This window comes from Zeus faber (genome assembly GCF_960531495.2).
Source record: "Zeus faber genome assembly, chromosome: 1".
NCBI lineage: Eukaryota > Metazoa > Chordata > Actinopteri > Zeiformes > Zeidae > Zeus > Zeus faber.
In genome coordinates, this window is record NC_137193.1 from 40,226,500 (window position 1) to 40,249,730 (window position 23,231).

At 44.8% G+C, this 23,231-nt stretch overlaps 1 protein-coding gene across 1 annotated transcript in view; it reads right to left on the minus strand.

Annotated features, from left to right (window-relative positions):
* Positions 1-466: 466 nt before the first annotated feature.
* sema6bb (sema domain, transmembrane domain (TM), and cytoplasmic domain, (semaphorin) 6Bb) overlaps positions 467-23,231 on the minus strand; it is a gene marked incomplete at both ends in the record, with an annotated part of 95,258 nt that continues 72,493 nt past the window's right edge. The window contains one exon of the mRNA XM_080011132.1: positions 467-1,359. Coding sequence (XP_079867258.1) covers positions 467-1,359 — 893 coding nt within the window. The remainder of the gene's footprint in view (positions 1,360-23,231) is intronic.

Sequence of the window (23,231 nt, forward strand, 5' to 3'; positions counted from 1 at the left end):
TTTAGGTTGCCAACAATAGAGTGGAGGGAGACCGTTCGCATGAGGAGCTCGGAGCTGAAACATCAGTAAACTGGTTCTCTGCACCGTCCTTGATTTAGTAAAAAATGAAAAGCCCCTTCCCTTCGACAACTCTGTGGTCATTAGGGTTCGCCCTTTGGGATCAGGGACCCGCTCACGCAGCAGAGGGGTGTGCCTGAGGTTCAGAGCAGAGGAAAGGTGCTGCAAGGAGAGGGTTCTCCTCTTTTGTTTGCATCTCTCTCTATTGCTCTCCCTCTCTCTGTCGCTCTCTTAAAATGGCTGCCTTTAGGAGTGAGTCCCTTCAGTCAGCTGGCTGATGTCTGGACGTTGGATGACAGTGAGAGAGGACACACGGGGTGAAGTGGGTACTGGGATTTTTAGGGTTTGGTTTATTCCAGTTTTCTGTTGGAGGGAAGGGGTTAACAGCGACATGTGGGTACTCTGCTCCTCACTGGCCATTGGGCGTGCGCTCCCCTACGCCCTTCCCCAGAAGATGGCTGAAGTCGGCCAACTCCCCTAGAGCCCTGGGCCCATGCTGCCCGCCGGGCCGGATAAGGCCCTGGCGCTGGCAGGGGTAGGGCGCTCCGTTGCTGCTGTAGCCGAGCCCGTCCTGGCTCCAGCGGGGCTCCCCGTAGTCCATGTGGGGGGTGGGGGCTGACACCACCCTCCGCCTGTCGGGGGAGTCCTGAGGCGTGGCTGGGTAGTTGTACTCTCCTGCCGAGTTCCTCAGCGGGCCGACGGGGCGGTTGCCCCCGTGGTCTCCCCTCTGCGTGGCCAGCACCAGGTAGCGCTGGCGCTCGGTGTGCGGAGGCAGCATTACCTCGCCCGGGTCGTCCAGCCGCCCCGTCCCCCCGCCCTGGAGGTACTTGGAGCTCAGGTAGATGACGGCACTGTTGGGGCAGGGCGTTCCAATCGCGGTCAGGAAGGTCTGGCTCTGGTCCCAGTCGCTGTCCGGTAGCCGCATGGACCGCTTCTGCTGCAGCGGTGTCTGCTCGGGCGTGGGCAGCAGCCCCGGGTCCATCTCCCCTTTAGGCCAGCCGTTGGGCGTGACGAAGGGGTTGTCAGCCTGTGAGCGCCGCCTCTCGCCACCGCTGGTTCTGGTGACGCTCATGACGGAGCCGCTGCGGCCCTGCGCCAGCATACTCTGCTCCTTGTCGCCTTTGCGGCGCCCGCCGTTGGCTCCGGAGCCTCGCGAGCGGCGGTGGCGGTGGCTCATGATCCAGCAGACGGTCAGGCCTGAGAGGACACCGCCTGTGGCGAAGGCCGAGACAGCGGACACCACCAGCAGGTTGACGGACACCAGGCCGTCAGGCTCCTCAATAAAGCTCTCCTGGAGCAGACCTAGACCAAGAGGTGGAGAGAGAGAGATTTGTTAAATTCATATACGGTATGTAAAATGTATACTTTACAATTTTAATAAAGCTTCATTGAATTGAGAAATTTAGGGAAAGAGAGTCACAGCATGTCACAACCTGCAAAACACTTTGTACTCTGATTATTATTATTACCATTATTATTATTATTATTATTATTATTATTATTATTATTATTATTATTATTATCAGGGGTCCAGCCAGCAGTTTTTGCTCGGATCTCATTATTTTTAATCTCCTCTGCGTTTTTCGGGGGAAAGTGTCTGGAACACGGCAATCGCAGGACGCACAGACAGGGTTGAGGTCTCGTTAGAACCGGGACGTTTCAGACCTAAGATGTATCAATATCTTGCGCCTTGTGGACTGCATAGCGTTTAAAGACTATTGATCTCAGAAAGAAAGAAAGAAAAACAGAGAGAGAGAGAGAGAGAGAGGGTAACAGAATGTTTTTAGATGGGGTTTAGAGGAGAGAAACAAAGATGGAAACAAACAATCAACATCGTAGGACCATTGCTCAACAAGCGAAAAATGCAGAAAATGACAAAAATAACCAAGTAACAAAATAAAAGACTCTGTATTATATTATTTTATAATGCCTAATGAAACGTTCAGGGCCTAGCGTACATGCAGACGGATATTCCCGCTCTCCTCTCTGGGTGGGAAGGGCGTAGCGCTCTTCAGCCAAGGTAACGCTGCCATTGGTGTAATGGCTAATTGTGTTCATTACCTAAAGTGGATAGTGATTTTAAAAGGGGTAATAACTGTCTTCCTGATTGAGAATAGCTCTCAAAGCTTGACGTGTTTCGCAGCATTAGCCTTCACGACGGAAGATGCCAAGTCTGGCGTTAATGGTGAGAAATGACTCCATAAAGTTTCCCGCGCTGGATATTTATTTAAGTGTTAAGCTGTAGCATTCCTTTATGCTCTGAGCGCACGTGTGACAAACATGTGCGATCCCGCGTCTCCCGTCCGCCAAAATTCCTCCTGATGCCAAAGTCTTAGGAATAGGAAAGGAAAAAGGAAGGATAGGAAAAAAATACTACAAAAATACCAGGGACTCTCACAGAACGGGGAGCAGGGATTTTGCTGTCTTTTCTTTCGTGTGGGAGCATGAGAAGAACTACCTGGGAGAAAAGCACTCATGAATTATTGATGATATGTTCGTTGCTCGACCATGGCGCGGGGGACCGTGGATCAATTAGGAAAATGCCAGGAGATAGGGGTTTCTTCTTTTCTTTTTTCTTATTTCCTTTTTTTTCTTTTAGCTCTGCAGGCTCCAGGGACCAGCATCAGCGAAAACAATGAGCTGATGCCTAGGGGAACTGATTTAGTGATGAAAAAATACGTTGAGAGGAAGTGGCAAAATGAGGAAAAGAAATGGTAGAGCGATAGAGAGAGAGAGAAGGAGAGGGTGAAAAGGAGTGGAAAGGAGGGGGTAGCCTCAAGCAACCTCCAACAATCGGGGCCTTAGACAAACATAGTAAATGTTTCTTAAATTACGGCCCCCGACAGACGGAGGACTGACTCCACTAGGACGGGGAAATAAAACCCTTTCACGCAGAAAATAAATGGACGTCCTCAATAGACATCAGGAGACACTTACAGAACAGTGGAGGCAGTGAGTGAAACGCTGGCGTAGAGGAGCGGCACTTGCGCGTCTAATGCGCTAAATAACCGCGGCTTGTGGCTCGGTCATGAAAAAACACACTGACCCTGGGAATCTGAAACCCTGTTAGTGTTTTTTTCCCTTGCATAGCTCCATTTTTCACATTCTTCAGACTCGTTTTAACTTTGCGAGCCTAACGAACAGTAGAGAATCTGTGCCGGTGGCATAGATGCAGCCACCTACAGACTGTTTTGTTGTTAGAAAATGGTCATATCCTGATTGGAAACACACAAGAACAGAACAAGGACACGAAGGAATTCACATGTTATACATGCTGTACTGTGCCACGACAAAGGTTCAGTACAAAGGCAGTCTGTGCCGTCCTTCCAGGTCAATGATCCACATTGATAATACAGGAAGAGATCAGGTGCTGGTGTCACCGGCACAATGACTACCAACAGGCGGTGAAATAAAACATTTAAAAAATGTAAAATAAATAATAATAAGGTGTTCATAATCACTGCTCCGATCAACCAATACCAATAACAACAGTCAATAACCAATAATATAAACTATAGGGGAAACAGGGTCAAATCATGTGTTTGTAATCTGTTTCCAGTTTGAAATATGTGTCTTGCACTGGAAAAAATACTTGTAGTAAAATATTAACTTGCACGACTCAAAAATGTACGTGAACGTTGTTTTTTTTCTGGCTTTGAAACTTTCCTGCAAGTTCAATTTTTATTTCAACGGCTACAAAACTTTCAGCTCATAACAGCTCAGTTTTTTACAACTGCCAAACTGTTTTGCAACTATAAAACCATTATACAGGCTCAAAAACATTATGGCTCTGTTTTGACTCCATAAATGGTGGGATTCTAACCAAACTAATGTGATTTTATCTTTATTGGGACTAGTCAATTTTACAGCTAAAGTGCTGTACAGTTGTGGCACTTCCGCCTGCCACACGCCGCCCGAGTGGCGTCGTCAGGGCCCTCCAACCCAATGACACAGGCAGAGATGTTGCAAACACACCAGTTTATTGGCAAGAGTGGCAAGATGGAACAAGCCAGGAGCAGATGGGAACTTGTCATGACCTGAGCCCGTCATGAGGATCTCCCGGTGTGTGTGTAGGGATGGGTGATTTACCTGTTGCTCGTTGATTACTCTAACGCACAACACGCACACAGCCACCCTGATCCTGGGCCCAATGACCTAGACCCAAGACAGGTGTGGCGGCTCAACCCACACCACCCCCACACCGCAACGGTATAATATGGTCAAATGTTTACTTTTTTCCTCTGTTTAATGAAAACATTTTTCTTTCCATAATTGAAATATTCCCATGTGGGGTCTCACTGAGTTTCACAGCCGGTCTGTTCGGTGTCCTATCGTTAATCAACTGGTCGATCAATAACCTTCCTCACACTAATTAGTCCTTTCCTGCTGTGATACATGAGGAGCGGTTCCAGCCTGTTAACGACGTGACACATTCAGAGCCGTGGAACAACCTGAGTTAGTGCTGTTGTATCAGGAGCCGTCACCAAACAACAAACACGGCCCTTTGTGGTTTTTATTTATTTATTTTCTTCCTCAGATTTGTGTCGGTCATTTTTGACTCGTATTCTCGTGCTTTATTCCACTTTTATATCCTTCTGTTCCTCATTAATGCAAATCGCGAGCTTGGAATTGGATGAATTCAGACAGTCTGACTGGAAAAATAACAATGCATGTGACATCATTTCAAAACTGGCTCTTATGATTAAAAAGGAAAAACACATAAATTCATCCGCGTGAAAAAGGTTTGTCTTAAATTACTTCCCGGGGAACCTGGGTGTCCCGGTGTCTCTGAAAACAGATGGAGTCTCAAAACACTCAACCGGAAAAAATACACCTCTTCCGCCCGTTTACGCTCCGGCGCGCTGCCAGCCCTCGTCTCGTCCACTAAACGCCCGTTTTTCTCTCCCATGTTTATATTGAATTTGGCGTTTGGTACGCTACGAAGTCTGCTCTCCCCCTCGGCAAAACCCAAACACATCGTTGGCATCCTCATGGCGACAGTCTCAACATAATCCCGCTTTACTCACGCCGTGTTTATTTTCACAATCCAAGCCAAAATGATTCCGTTTGGAATGACTGCCAGCTTCAATTACACCAGCAGTCGTCCTTTTTACTTGATTTTTTTTTTTGTTTTGGGCAAAGAGGCGTTTCCTTGGGATGCAGCGTGACAGAGGTTGGCTTTGAGGAAGCAAGTCATGAATCGCCTCGTGGCCCGATATTCCCGCAGACTGCCGGCTTGATGACAACGTAAAAAAAGGAACGAATGGTCGGGAAAACCCCACAGAGCACTCGTGACAGGGGGAAAGGGTTCCAGCGCAGATCTGGTTCCTCAAATCCTATCTGGAGCATTTCTCCAACATTTAGCTGGACAGAGGTCCGGGGCTGTAGCCTGGCACTTCACATTAAATCCTGCACGGTGTAATAATAGACCTGTCGTCTGCATGCAGCCGGATCTCCTGACGGGTGTGTGAGAGCAGTGTGTGTGTGTGTGTGTGTGTGTGTGTGTGTGTGTGTGTGTGTGTGTGTGTCTGTGTGTGTGTGTGTCTGTGTGTCGTGTGCACTCGTATATGTCTGTGTTTCGAGGAAGAGGCGGAGTGACTGAAGCCTACTTTATCTATTGACTGTCGGTATGTGTCATCTCTCTCCCTCTTTCTCTCTCTCTCTCTCCCTCTCTCCCTCTCTCTCTCTCTCTCTCTCCCTCTCTCTCTCTCTCTCTTTCACTCTCCCCCTCTTTATTTCTCTCTCTCTCTTTGGTCTCTATTTGCTTATGTATGTATTTGTGTGTTTGTCTCGGTGTATATCTATACAGAACATGTTTTTTGGGTTTTATGTATGTACTATGTGTGCATGTATGTGAATGTTTGTGTTTATGTACGTGTGTGCCCATGTATAAATACACGTGTGTGTGTGTGTGTGTGTGTGTGTGTGTGTGTGTGTGTGTGTGTGTGTGTGTGTGTGTGTGTGTGTGTGTGTGTGTGTATTTTGCTTTGTATGTATTTGTGTGTGTTTGTGTCTGTGCGTGTTTGTCTGTGTTGGAACACGTTGCTGTGCCCGGTGACAGTAGCATCGTCTCTCCCCCTCTCCTCCCTCCTCCTCCCACCTCACTCTCTTATTAAAGCTCAATGGAAGCCAACTGGGCTGCCCGTCATCGTGGCAACCACTCAGCTCTTCCTGGGGCTTCCAGCGCAAATTACAACTGAACAATAGGAGAGAGGGGAGGAGGAGAGAGAGGGGGAGAGGAGGAGATGGAAGAGAGAGGAGGATGAGATGGAGAGAGGAGAGAGGAGGGGACACTCTCCTCCATCTTCATCTCCTCTCTCCTCATTCCTCTCTCCGTCACTGTGGTAACGATCCTCAAACCCCCTTCAGTCCAAACTTCGTCTAAACCGCTGTTTAACAGTAATCCTTGCGCCCTCCCGGTGTGCTCGCGTTTTCTATTTGCCGTAATAAATTCTTCCCCCAGGGAGACACTTCCCACCCACGCTGCCCCCACCCACCAACACTAACCCCAGCCGCCACCCTAACTCCTCCACCGCCACAGGGGGCAGTGGGATGAGACCTCTCAGAAGATATAAGATGGAACAATTCCAGAGGTAGATTAGATTAACATTCAGTCGTTAGCCAACACACACAGACACACACACACACACACACACACACACACACACACACACACACACACACACACACACACACACACACACACACACACACACACACACACACACACACACACACATCATAAAGTAGAAAAGTAGAATTCTTGAATGCCCGACCGGCTTCACATTGCGTTTCAGTCGGTTTACAAGTCACCACATACTTTTTATTTGACATTTATATGATTAACACCCCTGAGCATTTCCCTGATGATATTTCACTGTTTTATATTTGTAAATATTTTCTCTGGTCTCCGGTTTTGGAAGATTCTAACAATGAGGTGAGAAATTATAAATTGAACCTAAAATGATCTCCTGGTCATGCTGACAAAGTTTGTCAACAGTATTTGATTATGCCGTAATTTGTGTTAATTAATTACTTGCATTAATAAATCTAAGTTTTTAATTTGTGTTAATTAGTTAATTCCATGTTAAAGGTACAGTAGGGTGTGTCAGCCTTTTCACAGGGAATTAATTATCAAACAAATGTTTGTTGTTGTTTGTTGCATAATTAGAAGAGGAAAAGTCACTAAATAAATAGTAAAACAAAGTTGTTAGGTTTTGCAACGATTCTCGTAGTCCAACTCAGAAACTTTACATCCATGCTGTTATTTAATCAAACCTCCCCCATCTAAAAAAAAATCATGGTAAAAATGAAAATAACACATTGGCATTTCTACTTAAGTAAAAGTCTAACGGCACTTAAAGTAAAAGTACTTTGTCATATCCAGTCTCCTGATATAACAGAGCCTATAATACCTATTTTTGCAGATGATGCTCATGCAGATCCTGATTCCAATTTATAATAAAATAGTGTGGATGTACTTTTGATATATGTAAATATAAATCCAGATTTATTTCAAAACTAAAACTAAAAAAATAAAATATAACTAAAGCAACATGACTGCTAGAATTAGAGTAGTGTAGTAGAGTAAAAAGTATCGATATTTGCTTTGAAATGTACTGTAGTAAATGTCTCCAAAACAAAATAGAGTAAACTTAAGTAAGAACAAAGTACCTTGTTACCTTCCCCCACTGGTGTGTGTGTGTGTGTGTGTGCGTACGTGTGTGCGTGCGTGCGTGCATGTGTGTGTGTGTGTGTGTTTGTGACATGGGAAAGAGAGGGAAAGATAGAGAAAAGGGGGCGAGAGAGAGGCAGGGATAGAGTGGTGGCAGCAGAGTATTGATTTCTCTGCAGCTCGGTGTCGCTGTGCGAGCTGGAAACATGGCGGTGGATAAGCGTCTCAGTGGGACGTCGGAGCGACCAGAGGAACGTGTTGGGGGAGTCTCAGCATTTGGACGGAATAATAACTACTACTACTACTAATAGTAATAATAATTATCATTAAAAGTAATAATAATTATAATAATAAAACAGAGAACTGGGCTTTCTGAGGACCACCATGAGACCTCGGCTGGCTCCGATGCTGATTAATTGATTTGGGAGTAAAGCAGATCATCAACCTGCTCCTTAATCAAAAGCCTGGCGTCGCAACTTTTATGTAGCGTGTGAGTCAGTCACAACACACACATACGCGCGCACACACACACACACACACACACACACACACAAACACACACACACACACACACACACACACACACACACACTCACACACACAGACACGTCACGCGCACATCAAACCAGAACAAAGAGGCTTCCCTGTTGTGCACTCCTGAGCCTGATGGGCTGCGACGCTTCACCGCCACTGATCTGAGCACGCTTTCATCACCACAATCCACAGTTTCCACTGCATGTTAATGTGTTTACGCGAGCGCGTGTCAGCACATGTGCGGCTTAATTTCTGTGTAATGGAGTGAGGTTTATCTGTAAAATGTATGTATGCATTTATGCATTGAGTTAATAAGCCGCTGCATAGAGGGCCTTCCCCCACGGCTCGCTGATTTCTGCTCATTATCCTCCTCTCCTTTCCCTTTCCTCTGCTGTAGATGCTGTCCATTCCTCCGCTTCTACGGTACCATGGATATTTCCCCCCTCCACTCCGCTCAACACCTCTCTTAAAGTCCCCATTACTTAACTATAGTTCATCATCTCTCACCTCCCTAAATATATCCCCACAGACACCTACTCACTATTTTATGTCCTGTGATCTCTTTTAATTTTTTCCCAAATAGTGGACCTTTTCATTTTCATCCGCCACCTGCTTTTCCAAACGATGCTTTAGAGTTGCCAGTACTGTAGGTGATTTATCAAGTGTAACTCAGTGTAACCCACAGTGCACGTCCTGTGCAAGCGGCAACGACTACAGCCGAGTATTTAATTCAAAGTGGAAGTGCTTTAAACTGCAGTTCTGCTAATGGCCACTAGAGGCTGTGTCACTGAATGAATGGAAGTCAATTGAAAAACAGCAGGAAATACAAAGTCAATAATCCTTCGGTACTGTGTGGTCACACCAAAAATAACACGCCACCAGCAAATTTCTAAATGCACTCCGTGGCAGAGATGCTGCAGATTTAGGATTCTGAATTTTGAATTTATGTAGTACAGTGTACAGTGGATTGTGCTAAGATTACTTGTTGCATGAAAGATATTTTTCAACTGATATTAAAATCAACAACCAAATGAAGATTAAAGGCGACCACAGTTATATTTTGTGGTGTGGATGTGATGTCACATTTTGACTGGATTGGAATCGGCCACCACACAGAAATACACTTGACACCGGAGTTGGTGTTTCACTTTCGGTTCATCGGACTCAAATGAAACACCGGATAAATATTTTTTGCGCATTTTGTTTTTTTCAGGGGGGCTGATGTGGGGCCAAGGATGGACAGAATGCCAGACAGTAGAGGGAGGTGAAGAAACACCGACCTGCATGGCGAGCAGCCCCGTGCTGCAGCTAATCCTTGTTAGCGAACTGAATGTGTATTTGCACCGGGGATGATGTTAAAACCACCAACAGTCCCAATCCAAGAGAGAGAGAGAGAGAGAGAGAGAAAGAGAGAGAGTTCTTCATCACCCTCTCCCTCCCGCTCTCTCCCACTTTTTCATTTTCCATGTCAATGAATAAAAAACCCAACAACAGCACCAGCAACTCCTACGGGCCACTCGGCCGTGCCTGTCTTTCACTCGACAGATCGATATGTTTAAACATTTATGCCCGCCCGCCATGTGTTTGCAATTAAAATGACATAAAATCTGTGAAGCGAAAAAAACCCCTCTCCTGCTAAATGATTCAGGTCCTCATTCGTGCCTATTAGGGAGGGCAGGCTCGACCATGGCTGGACCAAAGTCAAGTCTTGCAATGATGGCTAAATAATTACACTCCTGCAAGGCTCGACTGTACCTGCTGTGCTACCGCCTCTCTCTCGCTTCTTTGCTTTTTTAACGCTCCACATCCAGAGAAAGGAAAGAAACTCTCCATCTCCAGACTCCCAGACGTTCAGTCACTCTCCATGCTTCCAGATGCTCTCTGCTTCAGGTAAATGTCGCAGTGGCATCGTTCGGAGGGGGGATTGCGTGGTGTGTGAAATTCATTACGGGACGCTGCCTTTCATCAAGAGGCAAGAGGAGGATTTTTTCCATTTTTTTTCTTTCTTGCTGTTTTTGTTGTTCTCCATAATGTTTTTCACAAGTCTTTGCACACGCGTAAGTAGACTTCAGTTCTTCACTGTGTGTGTGGATTCGGTTATACAGGAAGGAGGAGGAAGGAGGGAAGGAGAAGGGGGGGTGGCTTTTTTCCAATCTGGACCGTTTAGTAAAAAGCCACAGTCTGTTCACAATTTCAGCTGCATCCAACCCAAACTCAACAAATGAGCTGTGGTGAAATATACCGTTTACCACAAGAGTGTGTGGTAAACGGTAAAAAACACACCTGAATACACGTCAGTGTTAATAGGACATTGGGATGGTCCGGACTAATCACAAATCTTATTGTCCTCATAATAATGTCCTCATAATATAATATAAATAAATATTGATATACATTTCCTGATTTACTCTCATTATTTGAAATGTGTTTTAGACCTGTTTTGAGTATCTTCCAAATAATCTTGTCTCTAAAAGCTTTTCTTTATGACTCTATAAACCACCTATGTGAGTGTGTGTGTGTGTTAGAACAGGGGTTTTCAAAATGTTATGAAAGGGCCCCCTTAGTTCAACATACAGTATATAGACTTATATACTTTGTCTGCTGTGTGGTTTAACATTTTAATCATGGATTTTGTGAAAAAATCCAAAAAATGTATTGTGCAGACCCCTTGCAATTCCTTCGAGGACCCCTAGGGGGCTCAAGACCACAGTTTGGGAGCCCCTATGCATACTCTTTCTCAGCATCATTTCCAAATGCTAATGCTGTATGTGTGTGTGTGTGTGTGTGTGTGTGCGTGTGTGTGTGTGTGTGTGTGTGTGCGTGCCCCAATAGGATCTTGTTGTTTTACTCCCACTCAGTGACTCGTGGCCCAGAGGCCTGGGGGGGCTTCAGCGTTGGATGGTAATTGATCCTCTCAATTTAGGTGCGAGGGAAAAGCGCAGCGCGGAAACGTGTCGTAAATATTCACAAAAACCTGTCCGTGGCAATAAATTCGGGACCTGATCCGCATAGCATTAGTCTAACGATCCACCCGGGGGGCTCGATCTCTCATTCCGCAATCATGTAGAAAGCAATTTCAGCTTAATCTTTCTCACATGGTGGACCCATAAATCACAATAGGACTTGTACACAAATCACAGCAATGCGCATGTAGCACAACATGCATAGCTATAATAAAAATAATTATACCGAACTGTAATAAACAGAATTGCTATAAACAGAACTGTTATTTACAGAACTGTAATAAACAGAACTGTCATATACAGAACTGTTATATACAGAACTGTAATAAACAGAACTGTCATGTACAGAACTGTAATAAACAGAACTGTAATAAACAGAACTGTCATATACAGAACTGTTATATACAGAACTGTAATAAACAGAACTGTCATATACAGAACTGTTATATACAGAACTGTAATAACAGAACTGTCATATACAGAACTGTAATAAACAGAACTGTCATGTACAGAACTGTAATAAACAGAACTGTAATAAACAGAACTGTCATATACAGAACTGTAATAACAGAACTGTCATATACAGAACTGTAATAAACAGAACTGTCATGTACAGAACTGTAATAAACAGAACTGTCATATACAGAACTGCCATACAAAGAACAATAATATACAGAACTGTAATAAACAGAACTGTCATGTACAGAACTGTAACAAACAGAACTGTCTTATACAGAACTGTAAAAAACAGAAGTGTAATATACAGAACTGTAATAAACAGAACTGTAATAACAGAACTGTCATACACAGAACTGTAATAAACAGAACTGTAATAAACAGAACTGTAATAACAGAACTGTCATACACAGAACTGTAAAAACAGAACTGTAATAAACAGAACTGTCATATACAGAACTGTAATAAACAGATCTGTAATAAACAGAACTGTCATATACAGAACTGCCATACAAAGAACAATAATATACAGAACTGTAATAACAGAACTGTCATAAACAGAACTGTCATAAACAGAACTGTAATAAACAGAACTGTCATATACAGAACAATAATATACATTACTGTAATAAACAGAACGGTCATAAACAGAACTGTCATATACAGAACTGTCATATACAGAACAATAATATACATTACTGTAATAAACAAAACTGTCATAAACAGAACTGTCATAAACAGAACTGTCATAAACAGAACAATAATATACATTATTGTAATAAACAGAACTGTCATAAACAGAACTGTCATAGACAGAACTGTCAAAAACAGAACTGTCATAAACAGAACAGTAATAAACAGAACTGTCATATACAGAAGTGTCATAAACAGAACAATAATATACAGAACTGTAATTAACAGAACAATAATATACAGAACTGTAATAATCAGAACAATAATACACAGAACTGTAATATACAGATCTGTAATAAACAGACGGTCATGAACAGAACTGTCATGATCCCAGCTGAAAAAACACAAGCGGATTTGAGTTTCATGCGAACACCAAGGTGTTGGACTCCCAACAAGTTTCTGAAGGTTCTGGCGGAGTGATTAAACAGCCAAGCTTCACGTCGGGGCTGTACACCATCTGGTTACCTGATTGAAAATGCTCTCTCTCTCTCTCTCTCTCTCTCTCTCTCTCTCTCTCTCCATTTCATCCATCCAGCGTCCGCCCATTTGGCTGATTTAAAGGAGGTCTTTAATAAAATGTCTTGGCTGTCACCCAGGCCAAGGCTGTCCTCCGCCTGCCCAAGTGAACTAAACCCCTTCAAGGTGATACAGGAGCACAGTGACAGTGGGGAGAGGGGGGAGAGAGAGAGAGAGAGAGAGAGAGAGAGAGAGAGAGAGAGAGCTGGAGTGGGAGAGAGAGGGAGATGGTGTAAAGAGAGAGAGAGAGAGATCTGGGGTGAGAGAGGGAGGGGTGCTGATGAAGAGAGAGAGGCATAGGGTGGAAGAGAGAGAGGGGGGAGCTGATGGAGAGAGAGCGAGGGTAGAGGAGACAGAGGGGGGAGGGAGAGGGGGGGAGGGAGAGCCTGATGGAGAGAGAAAGGGGGTGAGGGGGAGAGAGATAGAGAAATATAGAAGGGAAGAGACTGATGGAGAGAGAGTGATGAGAAAAACACAGACGACAGAGACTAAGATGGAGAGAGGCCGCAACAAGAGAGAAAGTTTGAAGCGGGGAGAGAGAGAGGGACAGACAGAGAGCGAGAGAGTGAGGGAGAGCGAGACGGAGAGAGAGAGAGAGAGAAAGGCAGACAAGTAGAGAGGAAACGACAGAGAGGTGAGAAAGGAGAAAGAGAGAGAGAGAGAGCGATGAAGGGAGGAGAGACATTGAGACGTATAACGATCGTTTTCGGGTTTTTGGACATTTTGGACATTTTCTCACCAGCAACCAGATGAGTGCTGTTCGGCTCTGACCCCCCAGGACACTCACCCATCATCATCATCATCATCATCATCATCATCATCGTCGTCATCATCATCATCACCACGTCAAATTAAGTCAAGTCCATTACAAAGAGGTGAAGAAATGGTGTAAAAAACAAGAGGTCACACCAACTGATGGACAAGCCTCCAAATGTACGTTTTGGGGGAGAACATTTCCCTAAACTTTTACCCTTATTCTAAATTCTAAAAGTTATTGTGCTGCAATTTAATCAGTTCGGAAAAAAATCTCACCCCCCCCTCACACGAGCATGATTGATTAAGGAGGAGCTTTCATTGTAATGATACAATCTGTTATTAAATTAATATGGGAAGGGACACAAAAAGAGGATAAATGGTGGTGGTGATTAAAGTGGTAACCTGTGAGATTATTAAGCGTGTTTGATACTTTCTTGAGTTGGAACATTATAAGAAACAGCCATTCAATGTATTTGCGTTATGCATGTGCTGTTTCACATTGTTGGTGGCGGGGTCCGCCTTCCCCGCCAAGAATGCGCAGATCAGGTACAGCCAAGAAGTGAAAGGCTGCCACTGTGAATCTGATAATGCAGAGTCGCTAGCGCTAGTCAGTACACTGTCGATATGCATGGAATTCCAAAAAAAGAGCCAAAAAACATCCCCACCACCCGAAGTGAACATGAAAAAAACAAAAAAACAACGGATCAGAAGAAGGCAAAATCTGGAGAAAAGAAAGTGAGTTAGAGCAGGGACAAGAGGGTGAAGCTGGATGTTGGAATAAAAACAACAACAAACGCTGGAGATTCTTATGGAATTCTGGGACTTGAAGTATAATACGCCCAAATCTGATTATGGATTACAGCTTAAATGGTTATTTACTGTATACTGTATATATGAGCGCTCATACATGCAGAATAATAAACAGATCAAAGTCGGTTTAAGGCAATATTCCACTTATAGAGCTTGCAACTGTAAAATGTGCATTAACGTGAAAATACGGCTCTTTAAGTGTTTCCATAATGACGGGAACACGATGCATGGCACGGTTTCCACGGGGTCACTGCAGGAACTGATTAGCGCCAGTGATGAGAGCATCAGTCAGGCCCGGCACCAGGAGGAAGTGACTGACGGGGGCAGGTAAAAAATAGTGAGGGGGCAGATATTTTTTAGAGACTACAGGGCTGCCCGGGGGCGGGGGGGGGGGGTACCATGCGTGACGCGGTACGGGAAGCACGGTTGTGCGTGGGTGTCGGTGATGGGCACCAAGCAAGCGCAAGTGAGGAAATACAAGGTGTGGCATGTGAGCATGTGAACTGGTTGATATGCTAGTGCCATGCCATTGCTCCAAATGCCCATTACTCCCCAATATTAAAACAGTCCGAAAAATGTCTCATTGCATCCGGGAAGGTCCGATGATGTCATACTGCATAATATTAGCCATGTGCATCTGTATTATGTGTACAAGTTAACAAAGTAGGTTATCTATAATTTAAACAAACATTCCAAATAATAAATATCATGAAATGAAACTATTCTGAGGTAAATTTATCATCCGTCATCAGTCCATTGTTCACACCATTGTTCGCACTGCTACTGTACAATATTGCTCGTGCTCGCAAAACGTATAATATGTGTGCACGGGCGCTTGTGTTACTCGCGTGGCTCCTCTACATCCTCGCATGTGGACCTCATTTGCACTTGCGGATTTTGGCACTGATATGCTGTCATAAGATCGCTTCTGAAAAAAATTCCCATCCACCTTCTCATGGCCCAGAGGCAAATGCGGTGGCTGGGCCCCCTCGTGGTGCCGGGCCTGACGTCCGTGTGTATGTGAGTGAATGTGTGGGTATGTGTTTAAAGCTTAAAACAGAGAAAGAGAGGGAGCTGTTGTTAAAATGCCAACACCGACATTATTTTCTGCGACCAAAAGGCGCTTGATTTTGCGGCCGATTTTTTCAAAACGGAAAATGTAACTTTTTCAGTTAAATTGTGGGATTTTTTTTTTCCACTTACTACAAATGAAGATTGTGCTACGGCATCACTTTTTAATAATACACATACTGCATGTCACAAAAATCAACTGGAATAGACTTTTTCTTTTCTAATGTGAATGAAAATGTGCTTAAAGTAAGAGTCTGAGCTTCAGCATAATCTCAGACTGAATCACTTCTAATCTGGACTGACTGAAACAACCTTTCTTAGTCATGGTTAAAAAATGTCTCAGATTACTCTTGGTTTAGTCTTGGTTTAAAAAAATCCGGAAGGAATAATCTCGGAGAAGGACGATTAGTGCTAATCTAGGTCTAAGTGAAGGTTTAAATGTAACCTTTGGATGAATGGATTTGACCTCCAGGTCGACCTTGACAACAGAGAAAAAGGACGATCTGCACTAAGAGCAGCACCGAGACCAGACAGAAGGAGCTGACTAGTCCTCCATCACCTTAGTCTACGACTTCCCAGTCTAAAACGCATTCATCTAAAATTGAGCAACGTCTCAGAAAGGCATTTTTTTGTCTCTTTTTCAACGCAGGTTTTAGTCTAAGTACTGTTTGCTACCATTCCAACATCTATGACTTTGCCTTTACCACAGCAGTCCTGCTTCTGACACTCTAATCACATGTTTTCACATCGTTTTCATATAATGAACTCCAAACAAGGTCCGGAATTTCCCTTTCACACGTAGCACACAACTGGAGATTGTCTGTGTCAGACTCATTCTCACCTACTGGAAATACTCTTAGGTATTTCTTAGGTATTTCCATTTCCCCTCACCCTAGGGTGGCGCTTGGGAAGAACGTGTAGGAGGCAGCAAAACGACTGGATCGGATATTGGACATAGTATATACTGTACACCATCACCTGATGAACATCCCGCCGAAACACTACTGTGAAACACGCTTGTTGCGCTTGGAGCTGTTTCACTGTATACACGGCTCATTCACGTCATGCCATGAAGTCATCAAGTCTCATACATTTAGTCATTTAGCAGACGCTTTTATCCAAAGCGACTTACAATTATTCAAACACCGATGGACGCAGCCATCAGGAGCAATTAGGGGTTAAGGTCAAGGCCACTACAGCATGCTAGCAGGAGGAGCCTGGGATCGAACCAGCAGATTACAAGATGACCAGCTCTACCTCCTGAGCTACCATCCCATAAAAAGCGACCTATAGATGTGCATGCCGGCACATGCGCATTGTCATCAACACGACCACTCGCTTGCTGTGAATTCTCCAGACAATGACCTGCTCTATTCACACATGGGCTCAATCAGACATTACACGGACTTTGTACAAGGGAGCCGGCAGGGTAAAGTCAGTTTAATGTCCAGTCCCACTGATTCGGACATTTGCGTTCTCACATACAGCTCCAAGCAATGTCTAGATAAGTTCAGAGTTGCAGTGCATGTGTGAAAGCAGCCCTACACCCCCGCTCCAGTCGTCTCTGAGGGGACTTTCTGTTCTTTGCGGCGCTCAGAAGCTTCTCTGGAGAGCAGGGAGCACCAAGAACCTCCCGCTCACTCCTCTGCTTTCCCCTCGCTCCCACTCTCTCTGTCTCTCTGTCTCTCTCTCTCTCTCTCTCTCTCTCTCTCTCTCTCTCCCCTCCTTGATGTGTGACTTACGGAAGTGACAGAAGACAGGGAAAATAGAGGAAGGAGGGCAACGGTGGCATCAAGGTTAGAGCCTTCTCTCTCTCTCGCTCGCTTCCTCTTTCTCTCCCTCTGTTCCCCCTCTGTCTCTCTCTCGATCTCTCCGTTCCAGTCTGAAAGACCACATCAGACAGAGATCAGCTGTTTATTCATCTTTTTGCTCTCTGCTGGGGAGAAACCTTCCATCCACGCTAAAACCCTCTCCTCTCAGGCTCCTTGCAAACCGTCATGTTCAGTTCACAACTGCAGGAAGTGTCACATTTTTAGATTCATTTCAGGATGTGACTTCACGCATCGCACATCCAAAGTTACCATAATACTGTCTAAGTGTATACAGTAATATTTTAAGAACGTATTCACTCCTAAAATCTTGGAGCACCTTTTCCAGTGCCGGTGATGTGACTCTTATCTGATCACAACATGAAGGCGGAGGACGAGATGTGATTCTGAAAAGAATGTACTTTTACCTGTCAAGCTCTTTGCTTCTATTGATTTAGCTATAGATTTAGCATTTTTCTTTGGTATTTTCTTTGGCCATGGTCCGCCATTTGCCTTGAAATGGTTTAAAACACGCTTTGGTCGGCATGTCGATCGAGATTTCACTCTCGAAACTCCCCAAATGGCAATTAAACCGCAGCTTCTCATCTTTCCGCCGCCGCACAGTGCTGCTGTCCTCCACCACTAACAAGCTGCAAGTCAGACTGTATTACCACGGCAACACTGCTGAAATCAGCTTTTCATTCACCCATCCATCTTCAAAAAGGGCCTCAGATTTTTCTTCAGATTCTGCATTCCTGGGATTCTGGTTTGGCACCAACCACCAAGTAGCCCAATTCATAACTGGAACGAAATGAATCCATGTTGCTTTTTGATTTTCACGCAGATCTGAAGACGTCAGATCGGTGTGTGGGAGGGATCACACAACAAACGGTGACTTTGCTGAAACTGGGATTTATCAGTCCCTTATCCCAGGGCCTTAAAACAGAGTCCTCTCTAAACCATAGCGATACACATACAGTAAGTACATATACACTGTCTGGTTAAAAACCCTCATGGATGTGTGTGTGTGTGTGGGGGGGGGGCGCACCTCTGGGCGGCCTCACTTGATAGAAAATGAAAGGACATTTCTCAGCATTTCAAAATGTTGAAGAAGCTGGAGAGGTCAATGGAACAACTTGCTTTGAACTAAATGTGTTTGGTGTTTCATCACAGATTTTTGTCATTTGCGGTCGGCAACACGCAACTTTCGCTGATAACACAGGACAGTTTTAATTTAGCACAAACAAAAATCAAACATTCCTCCTCCGTCACCTTTGCCACTTTTAACTGTCCATCACTGAAAGTCTGCTCTCTAGGTTCCCTCTGTCTGTCCGTGCACACATCTCAACGCCGCCTCGCAGAGAAACCCGTCTATTACAACCAAATGATGTGGACCGCTGTCGTAAGTGTGCCAACAAATTTCCTTTCGTTGTCACACGTCACACGTCCCCAGGGAGAGAGGGGGAGGGAGGGAAAGAGTATTCCTTTCCCCGTGGTGATTGTCACCATTCAGCCTTAACTTGATGCCACAATGAGGGATTTCCATCCTGCACCGTGGCCCCATTGATGTTCCGTGGTCTCAAATGACTGTGATTGCGACCCGCTGTTCCATCCAGTCAAAACACGGCTTTTCTTCTGGAAATATTTTTACAGCGGCATAATTGCTCCCATCTGTAGCTACATTGCCGCAATCCCGGGTATGTCATTACGGCTGAGAGCAAACGTTCAGCTAACGTGCAGATGTTTGTGTGTGTCTGTGTCTGTGTGTGTCAGTGTGTGTGTCTGTGTGTGTGTGTGTGTGTGTGATGTATGGTGGATGACGTGTGATGGTGGACACTTCAGAAAGCCGACGCTGTTTTTCTTTCTCTACAGACATTGTCCAAGAAAACAGGAAGCATTTGGAGCTGAGATATCATTGAAGAGCAGAAGTTTGATAGATCCAGTCCCTGATTTTCATGTTATATATAGCATATTAATGTATAGCATAATAATATTATAACAATATATATATATATATGTGTGTATGTATGTGTATATATATATAAATGCAATATATAATAACAATATAAATCCAGATAAACAACAACAAAGCTAGAAGAAGTAAAAAGTATAGATATTTACTTAGAAATATAGTGGAGTAAAAGTTGAAAGTCAAGTACTCTGTCACATTCCACCTCTGGTTTCCAGGTACCAGCGAAGTGTTGAAATACGACCCTGTTTTCCATTTTCAGGGTTTTTTTTATGGCGTCCCTAATGGGAATTGAAAAGGGAGAAGGAGGGAGTCTGAGCTCTGTTCAGCGCAGTTTTATATCGTAACTGATCCTTGTGCCGGTCGGGGTCGTGACCTGGAAAAACCCTGAATGCAGCCAGTCAACGTGTCGCAGGAACCCGCCGTAAGTGGAGCCGACACCTTATAGCGACTGTTGACGCCTGGGCCAAATCACACTCATTACAGCGTTTACCCGGCCGGTTTGTTTTACAGTGTGAGGCGCACGGCAAAGTGTGTTCTGTTCAAACATCATTAGGAGTCAGAATCCAGAGTGAATCCAGCCGGAGCCGCTTGCTGTTCTGGAGTTGTGAGCTCACTGCGGAACTCAGAATTCAGATACTAACACTGTGCTTAGTCGGCCAGACAGACTAGAGGCACAGACCAACAACACAAACCCGCAAGTATTTCTAGATTTCTCTCTTTCAATACCTCTGTCCCACAAGCTGTCCCTTTTACCACTGTATTTTGCTGAATTTCGAAGATGGCTTCCTCAATCCCATTCCATATCCCTCGATATGATTGTTATGGGATAACTTCCAGTCCACAGCGTCCCTACGCAGGGTTCCTACATTCCCTACATCCTGCGAGCTCAATGCGAACCAATGCAGCCCAATGGGTGCACCCCCCCGTGTAGAACGCCCTGTTACATCAAATGCATACAACAAATATGATGTATATTGTGTGAGACAACAACTGGTAAACACAATGGAGCTGACTACTCTATGGTGAGTAAAACAAATGATGCCATCCATAATAAGCTATGGGACTGGATGTACTGGATGTACAGTACTTGGTATGCACAAATAATACAGTGGGTGGCGCTATGCACCTGCATTTGGTTTGTGATCATCCAATAACCTTTAAAATGATGAAGAAGAAGAATCACAATGCGTAATGGGTAAAATGTCACTGGAGTGACCATCAGGTGACACTTCAGATTTGTTCCCTCTGCAGTGCACTTCGAAGTGGACTTCGTCATCCCTACGGGCTGGAACTACACTTGACATGGCGACATCCCCTGTGAAGTGTCCTTCAAAGTGCACTACAGGACAAGTGGAACGCACCAATGGGCGTTGGATGATCCTTAGGCCGTGATTGGAACTGGCAAACCGGTCTGGAACTTTCCACTTTCCATCCTTTCCACCACAACCTGTCTCTCTACCCTGTCTCACTGTCTCTCCGTCTCGATTGTATTCTCTACTCGCTGATCTGTTTCACCAATCCTCACCTACTAAGAGCATTAATGGTTGACATATTCCTACCAAACAGTTTGATACAGGACTTGGCTACGATCCAAAAAAATCAAACCCACAAACCCAGCGCTGCCTCATTGAAACAGAGAAACAATGAAACAGAACTCTGAGTTCCCTCTTGGAATGCTGATCTAGGGCGAAAGCAAATGAGAATAATCACCCATCAGTCACTGTTTTGCATCTTCATTCTCCCAAAGATCTCCCACATACCATGGTGTGACTTCAAAACGGAGGTACTGTCAGACCTCCCATCTCCTCCCCTTCTGGTCCTCCTCAAGTCACTCCTTTAGCTTTATAGATTGACCCCTAGTATCTGTTTGACTGCGTTCAGCCGGGAGACGGGTGAAAATCGATTCTCCTTCCCAGCGACTCCTTCTCTCTGGCTAAGGAGTGAAGGAGAAGCAGTTACCTGGGCTCCGGGCAACACCCTCCATCCATCTTCCTTTGAGCCCTGAAATCAAGGCTGCAGAGGAACACAGCAGTCTGTGTGCGTTGGTGTGTGTGTGTGTGTGTGTGTGTGTGTGTGTGTGTGTGTGTGTGTGTGTGTGTGTGTGTGTGTGTGTTTGTGTGCGTGTGTGTGTGTGTGTGTGTGTGTGTGTGTGTGTGTGTGTGTGTGTGAGAGAGCAGAGGAGCTAATACTTTGTTACTTTCTAGTCAAACTCAAATTGCATCTTTCATTGCCTTAGTGGCTACATATCCATATGTATAATCTAAAAGGAAAACTCTGGTAATTTTTTTAACCAAAACCCTATTTTTCGATCGTCAGGAGTCACTCAAGTGAGAATCTTTCAAATTAATCCAATTTGTGGAGAAAAGCTTCAGCCGAAAATAATGGGGCAATTGACAATTGAAGGGCTTTAAACAGTAACCAAATGAAGCAACTTTGGTAATCACTGATCTGTCAGCCCAGCATTGATTTTCCTCAATTTTCTAATGCTGAGGAGAAAGGGAGTCGAATTTGCTGAATTTCCTTGATGAAATATGGATATTTCAGTCCACACCTCAGCACCGATCTCCGGTGTAAAGACACAGACAGGTGAGATGTGTTCAATAGATGTGAAAAATTCAACAACATATACAGCCTTCTATTTATTCCAAGGTTCATCCAGTTGTGTGTGTTTATGCATGGATAATAACTGTTCTGATCATGGGCGGCAGATAGACGTACACAGGAAAAAACACTGACAGATAATAAGGCTCCCGAGACGGATATACAGAGGCAAAAAGATGCTAGGGCAAACGTGTGACAGTGACGCGGGAACAAAGACCGTTCCTCACAAGTTTCTTGAGTCTAAGGGTGTCTGTGACAGATTGTCACAACAAACCCGTCGTAGCTATGCCTCTCTGTCTTCCCCTGACGGCCTATCCTGTCCTGAGATGGCCGAGAGCAGTGTCGACCTGCGGCAAGACGGAGAGCGGAACGCTCAGCGGAAAATAGGCCGGAAGAAAAAAAAAAACAAACCAAGGGAATGAAAGGGCATCTATATCAGAGACAAAGGAACCGTCAAAAAGTGAAAGAGTCGTGATGAAAATGGAGGCTGAGCACTAAAGTTCATCACTACATCTGAGACAAAGCCGTGCCTGAGCGATTCTGGCGGAGAAGGATAGATGCTGGCAAACACTCCTGGCATGCCGACGCAGGCGTCCCAGACGGCGGCTTCTGTAAAAACACGGCGCCGCTCTGTCAGCCGAGCCGCGCTGCTCACAACAGCGGCAAACAGATGCAGAACCTTTGGGAACGTTGGCAGGCAGCAGAGGAGAGCACAGTCCAGGTCCCAGACGATGTCCTTCTCTGACTGGGGCCAGCCGCGACCAGGAACTGTCTCATCCGATGATGAATTATACATCTAATGAATTTCATCCTGATAGGTCCAGGTCCTGTCTGTCCAAGAATGGGTTCTCGAGCGCAGAGCATCCTCCGGTACTCGTCGGGGATGCGCAGTCCATTTGTTCTAAGTTTTGCCAATTAGGTTCAGCTGTCATTGATGACTACAGCACAAGCAGAGGAGATAAACTGAAGGTGTGCTTTTAATTGCAAACTTCTTGGACCACAACAAGAATTTCCCGCACTGCAGCCGCATTGTACCACGTAATAAAGCTGAAATGACATTGAAACTATAAATAACAGTAACCCCCCACTCCAATTCAACTGCAGTAGCACACACAAATACTCTACATAGTGCAGTATTTGCAAAGCAACCTTACTGTCATGTCGCACAGATTTCATCCAGATGATATCTGTGCGCCGTCTACACCCACCGCTGAGTTATGAAGACCTACTATGACCAGGAAGCAGATATTGCTTTGCTCCCGGGGCCTAACCCTCATTGCAAACAGCCCTATGTTCCCTCAACATAAATATGCTCATGT